General features: G+C 41.2%; 1 protein-coding gene across 2 annotated transcripts in view; it reads right to left on the reverse strand.

Annotated features, from left to right (window-relative positions):
- Positions 1–15,610, reverse strand: part of KCTD1 (potassium channel tetramerization domain containing 1) — a 69,903-nt gene that overhangs the window by 5,830 nt on the left and 48,463 nt on the right. For both annotated transcript variants that reach the window (XM_058811923.1, XM_058811932.1), the window contains exon 3: positions 1,527–1,671. In XM_058811923.1, the coding sequence (XP_058667906.1) occupies positions 1,527–1,671 (145 nt within the window). The remainder of the gene's footprint in view (positions 1–1,526; positions 1,672–15,610) is intronic.

A 15,610-nucleotide genomic window follows, 5' to 3' on the forward strand; every position in this document is an offset into this window, starting at 1 on the left:
AAGAGCATAAAACCATTTGGAAAATATTTATACAGAGAAAAGAGATACATAAGAATTAGGGATGAGAGAGAAACAGAATGACAAGAGAAGCCTGGTAACAGTCAGTATGGTCCTGAATTTGAACTAGAAACCAAATATTTGATGAGGACACCTAAATCATGGTAAAAATACTAAATACTGCTTACACTTATTGTGTAACAAAAAAAAAGTAATGTAACACATATATTTCTAAGAAACAAGAAACCCTGTTCATTTTAATCACTGGTTTTTTTTGTACACCTTAAAGCATAACTGGGGAGGACACCCCTTTGAACATCACAGTTGGGTGAACTTGCCAGGAATTACATTTTTAATTTCAACACAGCTACAGTATATTTATGTGTTTAAAAAGCTCTACATATGTAATTTCTTAATACTGCATGAAAGGTGGCTTTTCCTTTTTCTATATTTCTGATTACCTGCAGGAGAAGTGCCGAGAGCAGCACAAAGCCATGCTAAGGCTTCAAAAGAAGGAAGTGATGCTTATCTGTTTTCTCCAAACTCCACATTATTCAGGGAGATCTGCCCTTGTCACTAGGGGAGTAGCAAGGATGTGTCTACAGCAGATGATTCAAAGCTTGCTGAAATACAGCTCTTGAACTCAGCCTCACACCTGTTATGCCCAAATGCCTGAAAAACCGTCTCAGCTAGGAGGGGAAAAGGACTGAATACCAGTCCTGCTGCTCTATCCCTGCTTCATCACCCATCACCTCTCCTGTCCAATCCCAACTGCTGCATTTCCTGCAGTGAACCAGGTGGTCATGAAGTGAAGGTAAGGATCTGTTCCGACTGAAGACCCCATATATATACCCTCATACCTACTAGCAGATAAACATCGCATGGATTCTGAGGCTCTGCCTCTGTAAGCTTTGTCTGACATTGAAATACCACTAATTCAATTTGTTACTAAAAACTAAAAAAAAAAAAAAACCTAAAAAAAAAGCAAGCACTTTATTCAAGTTTAAATAATAAACATAGAACAATTCATTCCTGACTAAAACTCCAAAATTAAATTTGCAGTACGCATTCAAGACATTACCATGTGTGCAGTTTATTTTGTCAATATTGTGATTCACACACCATTTTCTGAATTTCAGTGTGGGAGTGGAAACTGGAGCTGCTGCAATCATTGGGGAAGCATAAAATTGGATGAAAGGACAAATAATCAGTAAAGCTCATGAGCAGTCAGTTGCAGATTGTCACTTCTGTTTCCAGGAGTATGGTACAACATTTAATTTCCCTGGGTCAAATCTGGCAAGGTTGCTTTATTACCACTATAGCCAGGAGGGGAAAGTTTAATATTGATGCCACTCTAGGAAAGGAAGACACCACTTTAGCAACCCCATTCTTACTTTTGCCATGTACCTGAAATCAAACACCATACCCTGCAAGTCCACCTTCCTTATCCAGGCCTCTCTTTTGACTACACACCAGATACTTGCTTTACCAAGGTGCATGCAAAACACCCAAGTCCCTTGAAATCTCACCTTGAAATCATCAGGAATGAGGAGTTTTGATGTCCTTAAGAAATTCAAGATATATCTGAACATCTGCCCATCTCTGTCGATGAAATAATGCTGCTTGAGACTGTCGAGGACAATGGGCTCTGTGCCATCGAAAAGCCGGCCAATTCTGGAGAGGAAACAAGAGACAAGGAGCACAGTCAGACCAAGCTCTGCTCAAGAGCTGCTCAAATAGCCCAGCACTACAAAACCCTCCCATGCACACTTCACTGAAGCAGCTCTGTGGCTTTGTTTCATTAGAAAAGGGCTGGTTTAAACCACTGTGTAAGCCACATATTTTCTAGCATAGCCTCATTAAGTTCCAAGCAGCACAGCTGGGGAGGTGGAAGGGAAGAAGCCAGGCCAGCAGCCTCTCCCACTCACCTCACTGCCCCAATCTGTATCTCATAAGATGACAATGACTCAATAATTTTGGACACCTCTTTTGATAGTCCCCTTCAGCACAGTCCATCCCCTCTAGATGCTCCAACGCCCTGAACTGACTCATTCTGTTTTATAGAGCACTTAGGAAACCTGATTTAGTTTGGATTGCATAGGGAACTTGATTTAGTTTGGATTTAGTTTGGAAACTGTACCTGGGGAATAGTTTGGCTTGGTTCTTTGCTTAGTTTTCACTTGTTTTTAAACTCAGGTCACTTTTTGGATACTATTTACTGCAACCAACATTAGGGCAGGCACAGCTAAGGTGAGGGGCAGCACATAGTGGTAATGTAAAGATGGGGGTGCAGAGTTGATAACATTTCAATGTGAGGTAATTCTTTAATGTAAAAGTTAAGTTCTTGTGGCAGGTATCAAGCAGAACACTCAAATAATACAGAAAAATGTCTCAGCTTTTAGACAACACCCACTGACCACCAGAACCACACAGCCACTTAGAGAGCCTCCTCTTGGCAACAGGTCTTGCAACATCAACCACTGAGTACACATACATTTCTGCATGTGGGCCTCCCAAACCAGCTTTAGTTAGAGCAATAGGAAGGGCTGAAAAAGCCAAACAAAACCCTCAGAGTGACACCAAATAGATGTTTTGTTACTGCACTGGGGCATTTGCAAAACATTCCTGAGTCACTGATGGTTTCCCAATGAAATGAGCAGGAGTGACTGGCAGGTCTGATTTTGTGTGCCTGTTCACATGTCTGTAGTGCAATGTGGAAGCACTTTTTGTCAACAAACAGTCACAGCACACTGTTTTTGTTTTGTTTTAAAAGCAGTGAATAAACAACAAACCCCCACTACCAGCAATAAAAAAAAGCCACCAAATACTCAGAGGTGATCAGCCCTCCTGGCTGCACAAAGCACCCCAGGCTGAGATGCCCCATCCAGTGGCCAGCAGAAGGGGATATCCAGAAGGGATTCAAGAGGCAAAAGTCAGAAGTGGCTCCCAAGGAGGGGGAGGCAGCAGGGCTTGCAGCAGGGCCTCAGGGAACTGCAGAGGGGCAGGGCTCCAGGCAACCATACACTGTGTTGCATCAACAGCCAAATATCCTCCCTTTGAAAATGGCACAGGCAGCCCAAATTGAGTTTGGAACAATGTCTGTGCCTGGAGCAGGTATATATATATACGTTGTGAACAGAATACAAATCTCATCTATAGCTTCTCACCAGCTGGGAGGAGACCAGAAAACAAATAAAACTCCATTAACCCCAGCTGGCCATTTACAATTCTGTAATAAATGCATGAACCAATTCAAGTTGCATGAAATCTGTAACATATAACAAATTAAATATATTTTGCATCATGAGCAGGTACAGAACACTTTTTTTTCAAAGCCATCCCTTGAACTATTCGAGCTTTCTTCCTCAAAGACTTGTTACTGCCTGCCCTGCTGCTCAAAAGCTGCGACAGCCCATATAACACAGGCTCCTGTTCACGTGGTGTATGAGCCACATTTTATGTCTAATATGGAAGTACTCGGCATTTAGAATTAATTTTCCCCCATACTCAAGCATGTCATCTTCAAATTTATCATGGAATTCACACACAAAACATGTATTTGGCCAAGTCAGTCATTACTGAAATGTATAATTGTAATTGGTTTCTGCAGCATTTTCCTAGTTCTAAATTACTTATATAATTACATATTTTAAACCTCTAGGCTTTTTGTCTCCATTTTATTAATTGTTTAGAGAAGAGCAAGATAGTATCAGAGGACGGAGCCTTCAGACAAAACCATAATGCTGAGGAGAGTGCTAAGCCACTGGGAGTGCTACCTGGGACCTGAATGGCTTTGGGAATGGACTGGAAGTGTTAACAGAAAGCGCTGCCTCGGTGCTCTGCTGCTCTGCAGCAGCAACAGCAGCAACAGCAGCAAAATCCCAGGAACTGCAAAGTCCCAACTCCCTCCTGACTCCCCTCCCAGGATCACTCTGCAATACACTTTCACATATTAAAACAGCTTTGGAAGGGTAGACCCCCAGCAGAGACTTCTGTAAAGAAAATATTTTTTTTTTCCTTTTCAGATGGAAAAATGCAGATTACAGCATCCTTCATGTGGCCTTCAAGGAAAAAACCTGAGGTACGATGGGATCCAAATCTGGTGACATGGTCCTGGTTCCTAATCTGCATTTGCTACATCCATCAGGAGAGGAGACTGGGCTATGCCAGGATCTAGGGAACAACCAGCATCCTCACCTTCCAGCATCCTCACCAGGAACTCCTGTGTTCCCAGGGGCACAGTGGGAAGCACTCTCTCATGCCTCCCCTGTCACCTCCTCTGTACAATACAATTTGATCACCATCCTTCCTGCCACCCAAAGCTTTGCTGGCACTCCTGCTGGGTCTCACACTGGGATTGTACATGCTTAAGAGACACCAGTTTGCTAGCACAAGAAAGGACTGGTAAGTCATTGCAATTTCACTTCCCAAGAAAACCTGAAAGATGTTTTTCCCCATCTTCTTCTTGACAATGTTGGCTGATGACTGGCAAAGACACCTTTCTGTTTTAAATGACAAATACATAACAGCTGAATGGAGTTTCGAGACAGGAGAGCACTTTGAAGGAGGCTTGCAAAATAAGATGATAATTATATGCAGAATTAGCCAAATATCAAGGGTAAAGGATAAGAAACTGTAGTCCATTTACAAGAAAATGTGCTTCTGAAATATTTAATTAAAACTAACAGGCGGGAATTTTCCATATATCAGGAAAATTAACGTCCCATGGGTTGAAAGTGTGACCTCCAATGTGTAATAATTAATGTCTGTGGCTTCATTCCTTTATTCATCATATTCCACTGTCAGAAATCGAATGCTTCAAGGGTTGAAAATATAACCAGTGGAAAACCCTGCTTCCATGTGAGAATTTGGTTTTACTTAAAGGACACAAACTAGGTATAGCTACAAGCCCTCGTTTACTGGAGAAAAAACAACAGGGAATGGAAAATATAATTGTTTTAATTCCATAAAATACTACAGAGATGGATGTTCCCACACATCAGCACTCCTGTAACAGCATTTCTATACCAAAAAGCTAGCACAGGAAGATGATTGCTTGTAGGATTTCTCAATTTCTTCAGAAAAAAGTCCTACTTGTCAAGCATAAAAATATACTGTCTGCAGCAGAACTGTATACATAGTGTGCTTATAGCCTTGATCTCTCGCTGTATAAATATTTAAATATATTATTATTATTATTATACACATAAAGAGAAAAGACTTCACTTTAGTATATTCTGCCTCAGCTGGAAATGTGGGAAAGCAGCAATAATTAGGAACAAGATGCCCAGTAGTAATTAAACGAGTCAATTATTGCAAAACTCTCTTAATGCCAAGAAAAAATGACAGAGTTCTACCAAGTGTTTTACTGGCTTCACTGGACAGAGCTAAAATTCTTCATTTCTGTAATCAAAAGGATCCAATGAACATGGAAAAGCTGCAAGCCTTGATGTTTACAAACATGCAGAATATTACATTACTTTCAAACTAAGGTAAAAATAAACATTTCTCCTCTGAGAAAATACAGGTTTCTTATAATTGAATATATTCAGCATATAATTTCTTCTATTAACATCTTTATCAGAGGACACTACAAACTAACTGAAAATATTTTGCAATACACTACTTTCAACAGTTCTGAGCTGTCAGAGTTCTGTGCGCCCACGTCTTTCACAGAACAAGAAAAAGGGAGGAAAAGTGGTGAGAAGTCCTTTTTTTAACCCATCAGAGGGGGCTGTGCAGCAGGAGGAGCAGCAGTGGTGCCCTGGAACCTGCAACCCCACACTAATGGCAAGGCAAGTAACTGTCTGGATTTCACTGAGGGAGGATATTCAGCAGCTAGCAAAGAGCAAAATACTCATGAAAACACATTTCTTTCCCTCTAATGATGAATCACATGACAAAGTAAATGTATTTTATTTGAAATCTTACTCATCTGGTTGGAGCCACTGCAGCAAAGGGATTAGAAGTTTGGTCCTTAAAAGTTAAGTGCAAGTTTTATTTTCACATCATTATATTTATGTGGCTAATGGGAATGCTTATTTAACACTCTGGAGTGTGAGGAGAGTGAGTTGTAACGAGCTTTTACTTTTTTTTTCCTCTGCAACTTTTTAGTTCGAGCCATCCTTATTAATTTCTTTTCATTTTCTTTTACTGAGTGCTCAAAGGCAATTTGCATGAGTCCATTATAAATGAGATCTGTTTAATGGTATGCTCATCTCATGGCTATTTAATTTTACTTCCTCATATGTCTAAATTATATAATTTTGCACTGTCCCCTAGCAGCTAGTACAGTTGAAGTGGTGTCCATGCCAGTGAGAAATGTTATCCTACCCAAGTGGAGAATTATGAGTTCCTATTCTTTTTTTCCAGAGAACCACTTTGACAGTATCAACCTGCTTTTATTTTTTGAATAACTCACATAATTTGGATCCACAGAGACTGAATACATAGCAACCTTTATAATTCTGCATAACAAAAGTTGGCTCATAAACATAACAGAATACATTTGCAATTTTCAGGAACATATATTACGAAAACCACATTTTAACCAAATACCCTGTTGTAATCTCTTGCTCTCAGTGCTATTATAATTTGTTCTTATCTTTTTCTTCTTACATTTAATTTAAGGTTTCATGTCCATGAGTCTCAAGAATTTCTTGGCACATACAGTTCCTACATTATGAGAAGATGGATTAATACAAATAATTATAAAGCAAAGGTAACAGGGGAAAAATGCATTAAAACCTAAAAGCTCATTAAACCTTCTATAGAAAAAGTATTTATATAGGATCCAAAATTACAGAGAAGAAGAATGTACGGGAAGAAGTATTTAAACACCAGTTCTTACAAGATGTTAAAAAAAAAAGTTACATGGCATTTTAAAGAGCCAGATAAATGCCAAATCCTGAGTAAAAGGATGTCAGACCTTTGTAGAAATATTTGCTAAAGATTAAGGAACTGAATCATTTACATGAAGAAGATTTCAAACATCTTAAGATTGTTACTTCAGCATGACAGTAAAAGAAAAGGTGGGGACAAGCTCAGAGGGCTCATAAGGCATTTAGAAGGAAGTGAGATAGACAAAAAATGGTGAATAATCTTAAAGGCAGAGCAAAGTATGCGAAGAGCAGATGGGAAGGATCTGAAATGATGAGTGACAGGGTATCATCAGGGAACACACTAGAGACAAAAAAAACCCCAAAAAAACAAACAACTAAGAAAAAAGAGAGAAACATGGGATTTGCTACAACCTGCCTGATCAGAGGGAGCATCAGGAGCAGAGATGAAAGCCAATCAGACATATTACAAAATGAACTAATAGCTGCTGGATCTAATCCAGATGGACAAACTGACACATTAACTGGAAAAGTATGAATTGCACAACATGGTGTAGTCATGTTGCAGGAATGCTACTGACACGAGAGCAAACTATGTCTGTCTACGCCACAGATGAGTGTGGAGAATGAGAGACAGGTATGGAAATGACAGCGGAACAAACGTGGACACATGGGTCACTGCAAACACAGGGGTGCATTAAAAAATGGATGGCCAAGGATCCACAAGTCAATAGAAACACCCTAACCTCTGTTTGCCCGAAACAGAAATTTTTCCAAAAGAAACTAAAAGCTGTATTTTCCCTCCTAAAGAGGTGACCTAGCCACCTAGGAGTTTCACACCAGAACTAATGATTACACCATGAAATAGAGCTAATACAGCAACTCCCCTGGTGTACAGAACATACTGGTGGGCTGACAGTCACCCTGGTGGGTGTAGGGGGCTCAAATGTTCCACAGAAGTCAGTCCAAAAATGTAGCCTCTGTCACTGGCGTCCCTCGGGATGTTCAAACCCTCATTCCCAAACCATGGAATCAGGACCATCATCTGCCCAGACACAAAGGGCACTGGTAGAAATGCTGACATTTCAGAACAGAAAGGAGTAAATGGTTGGGATGGGATCTTGAGAGCTGTTGGCTCATGACCAGAGAACAGTATTTGCAGGTAGATGGAAACCATCTCCCACATTGCAAGATGGTAACAAGGGTGAGACCAGGAAAGCACTACCCCAGACCATGGATGGGCCAGGGAGTTTCTGTTTACCATATTCCTTCTCTCTCTGCTCTGGTGAACCAGGGAGATGCAGAACTGATAAGAGGAACAGGCTGAAACCCTAATCTGCATTTTTTCACACAAGGCTGGGCAGGTAAGTGTTTTAAAAGCAATTTCAATACTGTGTCAGCCAAATCTCCTGGATCTTTAGGCTGCATTACAGGCTTCAGATGTGGTTGAGAGGGGTCTATCCACTGCTCACCAGTTGTTTTCCCACCCCAAACCACGATCTTTATACCACAAACCCCATCACTTTTAAGAAAGTGAGGTTCCTCCATCTGACAGACACTTCCCAAGACATGTACAGACCATTCACTTAAGAGCTGGACTTGATGATCCTTGTGGATCCATTCCAATTCAGAATATCCTGTGACTGAATACATCCCTGATCCTCACAGTTTTGCTTGCCTTCAGATACCAACACACCTTCAAGTACTTTTGCTACCATACAGATACATCTCCAGAAAACTTAAGCCTTGCAATCCCCAATTTGGGGGATTGCTTGTCTGTTTCTTCAGCCAAGCCACAGACTGGTGCCACAGCCCCTCTGTTCCTCTAGGACTTTGAGACACTTCTGGGAGCAGCCAGCACCCTGAGTGACCCACCTGCCAAATCTTGGAGACTCAGAGCAGGGCAGGAGGCTGCAGATGCCTGCCATCATCCCTCTCATCCCAGAGGGCAATTCACTCAAGGTATTTGTGAGGACATCAGGCAATAAGGAGCTACACACATGGGCTTCCCTGCACACCCAGAGACCATAGCCACAGCTTGAGCACCAGGATTTTAACCTTTTAAAATGCCATCTCTACTATTCTGTCTTTTCAGGCTTGTCCATGCACTGGATATAACAGTGAAGAAGAAGAAGAAGAAGAAGAAGAAGAAGAGTCTACAAGCCTTTTAAGCCCCACATCTCCTACAGTGTTTGGTATCTTGCAAATAAGTCCTTAAACAACTTTCTAGTTTTCCAGAGCATATCAAAACCACTTTTCCTAAAATTACTTAAACCAATGAAATGTTAAATCAATTATTCATGCAAATACTTTTGCCATCTCTGTTTTTTGTAACCAAGTTTTCTTGGCAATGATAACATTTCACAGAAAAAATTAACAAATACTCTCTTTGCTTGCCAAGATGATTTTACTAAGCTTGAATCCGATTTCATTGAGGTATGTTATTTGTTTTATCTTGAGGGAAGCTGCCTATTAAGTTAGTAGCAACCGTGTCCTTTTGCTTGTGATATGGTTATTACTGAGCTATCAGGAGTACCTTTAAGTTATTAGAGTGCAATGGCAAATTAAGTACTTTGCGTCATAATTAGCTAATAACTTTTGAATTATATTTTAATCATGTTTAAGATGGCCAGGTTGGCTGTGAGTGCAGATAATGGAGGATAGGAGCAGAACAGGAGTGTTTATCATTCAATACCAAAAGCCAGAAAGTAGGTAAACTGGTGGATGCACAACATCCCAAAGGCCATTATAATCTATATATTCAGAACACTGAGCTCTTCACAGGCAGCAATGTAAAAAAGTAGAACTTGTGTCTTAGGATCACATTTAAGTAAAAAGCAAAAAATATATCAGTTTCAACTCAGCCTCCTTTGAGCCTGTGAACTTTTTGTTTTTTAATAAAATGATGGTTAACAGTACCCATCCTCAAATCACTGTTGATAAACCTGTTCATGCAGACTCCATGAACAGAGGACACCATTAAAGCAGCTTGGAAAAAACTACAAGAGCCATTTCCCTTTCAAAACTCAGGATCAAGAAAAACCAAACAACCAACAAAAAACCTTCTCAGAATAGGGGAAATCCTTTGATGTATTCCTTTGTACATCAAGTTTGCCCCTCAGCTTTCATGAATTTCATTCAAACCACCACTAGTTCTCAGTATTTCCTCTGTATCCTTGAGAAGACTCAGCATCAAAATTCCACATACAAATCACTGGAAATCAGGAAGCACTCCAAGTTTCTCCATGAAATGCCTTAGAAAAGTAATGGCAGAACAAGTTCTGGATCCAAACCCAATAGAGATCCCACTACAGCATGTATATGATTTGTAGAAACAGTAAGGGGTTGCTAATTCTGCCACTTTCCAGGATGTTACTTTGAGAACCTGCCATCACTCTCACATGCCTGGAACCTCTTTCTGTATAAATTGCAAACACGGCAATGAAACCATAATGAATTAAGCTTTCCAAGATCTTCCCAACTATGACTACTTAGGCAGAAATCACATCTATGTTGTTTTGTTAACTGCTGCCTTCTCTAAGAGAAAGGACAGTGCGTTTCCATAGACAAGACAAGAATACACTTGCCTTCCCCTTTGCAAGAGTTGCACAAGCTCCTTCTTCATTGCAGCCCATAAAAGCAGGAGACTGCACAATTAACCTCTGTGTGCTCTGTGGGGGATTCTACAGGAACTGCTTCCTGAGAGAGAGAAAGAGGCCACCACTGCATTAAAGCCTAAGTAAAAGCTTCCCATTAATGAATAAAATTCAGAGAGACAAAGCGCTTCTAAAACTTTTACATGTCTGTGTCTTAACTATGTTTGTGCCTGTGTCCCAAGAAAACACCACCCTCCAGAGCCCAGAATGAAGCAATGAAGTATTCCCAAACATCCTCACTTTTCTGCTTTCAATAAATACCCATGAAAGTCACACACAAACTTTGTAACATCCTTTGTAAGTGTGGTTCATGCAGAGAACAACAATTTGCTGCTGTTAGTTTGGGCAGCAGAAGCCTGTAAAACACATTACCAGGTCCCAGCCCTGCTGCTGAGCTAGGGCTTGGACTGTCAGAAGACAAATTTGCCAGGGAATGTGGAAAAGATGTTCAGTCTGATTTTTACAATCCCTACACAAACAGACAATGGAGAAAAAAATGCATGTACAAAGAACAATATTAAGTTAGTCAAAACAAGCTTCACAAGTTAAGGTACGTCAGATATTAGAGATGCTCCTGCAAGTCACATTTGCAAACCTCCCTTTGTGTGAAGGATTTCAGACTTTGGATTTTAATGATCCACTCTTTTCTCACAGCACCCTAACTTGGCACCCAAGCCAGGCAGAAGCCAGGGTTGTACAGCCTAGCAGGCTGTTGCCTATGGGACCCCTGCTTCATCTGCTGGAGCTCTAATGGATGAGGAAGGGGCTGCAGGAAGGGAAAATGGGTAAGGTACATGGGGGCTGACCTAGAAAAAGGGACTCTGTCCAAGCATTTCCTCTGTGATGCTACCACTAAGCACACCTGCCCTAATTTTTAAGCTCGTTTGAGTGAAGCAAGAAGGGACCAGACTAAGGAACATTGTGAAGAAAACACACAAGAATGACTCTTCAGAACAGGGCTCAAGTAATATGCAGAGAACACAGCCCAAAGGACACATGCTGAACAGAGGAGGAACAGGAGATGCTGATGACATGTTGAGTAAATAAGCAACACATCTCTCTGCACAGAGGCAGAGAAATGTATTGGAGATAATATTAATACACATATACTATGAAAACGGCAAAAGTTACCCTGGCTGCTCAAATAACATTCTTTTCCTATAAAGCTTACTTTAATTGCAATGAGAGAAGCTGCAAGGCTATCTACCCAACTGCACATTTATTATACTTCAAATATTAGTGTTTTCCCTTACTTAGCCCACCTGCTCAGAGATTCCTCTACCCAGACAGAAAGCAGTACGTTCAGAATAACACCCTAGATTACAAATTCCTCTAGAAGGGCAATCCATACAGCATAAAAGCATACACAACAGAGGCAAGGAAGAGGGGAGTGTTATGAGCACAGAATTAAATATGGGAAACACAAGACCATACACTGCTCTTTTCTTGATTAACTCACATCCATTACAATTACATTGCTGTGATTCCTCATGTGGACACACAAAAGTGTCTACATAGAGAAACGTGTTTATACCCGTATAACTCATTCCCATACATTTCCATGTTTAATCACTTCCATGCTAGAGGTTGCAGTGATTTATGCACTTCAGTAACTAGAAAAATCACACCATTAACCAAATCAGCTCATACAGAACCTGCGTGCTAATCAAGTTAAGAGGACAGGAAAGTCCACCTAAAACATCTTAGACAGTGGCTATGAGCAATAAATAATGCTTATTGCACAGATTAGAAATGCCAAAGCCACACCTGAACATTTTGCTGGTGGTGGGGTGATAAAATAACACACAGATAACATTATTTCCATTGACAAACTTACATATACAAAACAGTGGCTTTATTGTTTATTAAATTAGATGCTGCCATGGTGTAATCATCCCTGCAGCCATACCAAACCAAACAGTAGGTCAGATGCAATCCTGTGGAGGAGGTAGAGAGAGGAGAAAGGAAGAGAAGTGAGACACAGCACAGAAGCAATAGAGCCCCATAAACTAGTGGTGCAAGGAATTAATCTATGGATGTAAAAACAGATGCCATAACTGTAGAAAGCAAAATCTGCAAAAATACCACATGACAAAAGTAAATGTTACAACATGGTTCCTTTAATAAACAACATCCAGGGTGTGATTCAGCTGCCTGTTGCCACTAGAGATACTCTAGGGCATCCCAAAGTGCTGGGTGATGGCACAGGGACATTACTGCAGGCTTGTGCCCCGCTGGAGCAGCCACAGAGTCCAAGCAGAAACTGCACAGGCGTCAGCTTCACATGTCAAGGTGAGTGTATCCCACTCACAAAAATGACCAGAAACTAACTGTACCAAATTAAACAAAATCTAACATTCTTCCTAAACACTCTTTTCAATTCTTAAAAAGTCAGGCTCTATTAAATAAAAAATTACAAATTTATATGATATTAAGTTCAGAGCAAAAGTTTGTAGTGCTCCTAAATTGCACAGGAATTTGCAACATTTTCAATTTAAGAGTTCTTTTACCCGGCAGGTCAGGTTACTCTCACACAGAGGAGCTGACTGGTCTGAGCTTCCTCCTGAGCTACAGCTTCACTACATGAATACAGAGGAGTGACATCCAAAGTCACATTTAGGAGCCCTGCTTCCTAAATGCAGGCAGTCAGCCTCAAGTGTTTTAGCAGGGTGTTGAGGTGAGCTGACTGTAGAATCAGGCTACAGCCCAAGGACAGACAGAGACTGCTGTGGAGGGCAGCCCACCCACACGGGGCTGGCTCTCATCCACGCACACCTTGTGCACCACCGCAGCAGTGATGGTGCACCCCAAAGATTGCAACAGCTCTGTCACGCAGCGACTGATAAATGCTGAATGCAGGTGGGAAATGATCTGTGGAGAAACACTCAAACAAGCTCAACTCTATCAGTCTGGAGGATTTACAGCAGTGAGGAGATATGTCCTACACCCGTTGTGATCTTCCTGGTGGAAACCAGCACAACGCAATAGTAAAAATCTTCCTGGGGTGGTTCCAGGCTGCTAATAAACAAGAAAATGCCTATTAAGCTGAGCGCTGCTTTGGAACTAATAGAAATATGCTGCTGATGAGGCAGACTACTGCTTGAGTTTGTAGGTTTTCATTGTTGCATTCACTTAACTGTGAGGCTTTTCTCTAAAAAGAGGAAAATATAACTACACTTGGAACAACAGAAGCGAAAAAAGCACCATTTTCTAAGGGACTCTCCATACTGCATCTGCCCTTTTTTCCAGATGTTAGTAACACCACACAACCCTCATATAAATGAATTAAGTTGCAGCTTGCACTAATACTGGGAAAAAAAAACTTCTCAAGAAGCAACAGGGATATGTACACCAAAAGACCAGGATTTCCTTAACAACAAGAAGAAAAAACAGCTAAGAATTTACTGAGAAAAATAATGAATCGCAAACCTACAGTTTTTTAGAACAATGCAAGTTCTAATACAGGCATTTTTGGGGACAGAAAACTGTTCCAGAAAGTTCTCCTCCCCTCTGTTGAAAATCAAACATATTACAACCACCTTGCATTATTCCTTCCACTTGTGTACTTAGTTAATACCAATGCTTTTTGCTGTATATGTGAATGTAATAAAATTTTAATTTTGCAGAAATCCAGATGTCTTGGTAGATTTCTGATTTTTTCTTTCCTCTCCCCAAGGCATAGATATAAATTGTTTTCTGCTATCTTTACAGGAGATCTACGGAACCACGTTATCGAAAGTTGCAGAAGACTGAAAATAGTTTAGGGTAATCAAGAGCTGCACTGTTTCATCAAAGCCCCATCTCTCCAAAAGCCACTGGTATTGCAAACAGTTTGGGGCTATAGTTTGATTTTGATTATTTTCCATTACCTTCCTAAAAACCTCCTCTTTTCGTGGCAGGCAGAAGCCAATTAGCACCATGAAAGGAAGAAGTCTGGAGAAAGATAATGTGTTAAAACGACCAACTTTGACTAGGAAGTCAGACCATCAAATTAAATATTGCTAACCACCCTATGCACAAGAGTCTGTATTTATTTGTTTTAACCTCACCGTCAATGATGGAAGCTGACAGTGCAGTTCTTGGCCCCTCACTTTTGCGCAGCTTTTCTTCCCTCAGTGTACACCACAAGACAACTACCCACAAGTAATGACGGAGGCAAAATGGAACTGAGTTTCCCAGTTGTCCAGCAGAAGGCAGAACCTACTGGTGAGCACCATGATGGGTTTTAACAGGAGGGAAAAGGCATCTGAGGTCAGGCTGGGCTCTTGTATCACCACTGATACTGCAGCAGCACAGTCAACAAGAGCAGCAAGACCACAGGGCTCATTTGCTTGCAGCTGCCCCTTGAATCAGATGCTTTCCCCAAGCCCTACTGCTCAGCAGCTGTGCCCACTCCATCCCTGAATCCTGCAGCCCACCCAGAGCTCCAGCCACAGTGGGTGCAGGCACACAATCCATCTTTGCTGCCTCTAATTGCCACCAACATCTATCTGTGTGCTTTGATGTCAGAAGACCTCCGGCAGAGACCTGCCCCAGGGATTAATGCTGCAGTAAAGAACGAGTCTGCCACTCACACTGGTAACACAAAGGCATCAACAGCTTTGCAGGGATCCCTGAGAAGAGTTTACAGAGAACTGAGCCTCACAACAGGATGACAAAAGGAAGGGGTATTTCTCCACTGTGCTTCAAGAGTTGGTTGATCTTCAAGGAAAATCCTCTGCTAAACAAATACTGAGGGGCTCAGAAACAGCCAGCATGTGACTGTGGACAGCAGCTCAGGCTGCTTTGCAAGATTGAAGTCAGACACAATATGTTTGCTCTTCATGGTCTGTGAACGCAGGCAAAATTAAATTCCACATCTAACTTTGGGAGCACATCACTGGCTTATTATTTATTAGAAATAAAGACTCAGACATGACAATGAAGGAGCTTCACTTCAACTCTGAAGCAGGGAGAGCTGACAGCAACACTTTCTTGCTGGCTGAAGCATGTGGAGTCACTGCAGAGCAGGGGCATCAACTCCCTCCACACTACCTGCCCTACCACTGCCAATATTTTGTTACTACGGCAGAATAATATTAGGACATCAGTGAGGAAAATAAACTCTCTGCTATGATG

This window comes from Ammospiza caudacuta, chromosome 1 (assembly GCF_027887145.1).
Source record: "Ammospiza caudacuta isolate bAmmCau1 chromosome 1, bAmmCau1.pri, whole genome shotgun sequence".
Taxonomy (NCBI): Eukaryota; Metazoa; Chordata; class Aves; order Passeriformes; family Passerellidae; genus Ammospiza; species Ammospiza caudacuta.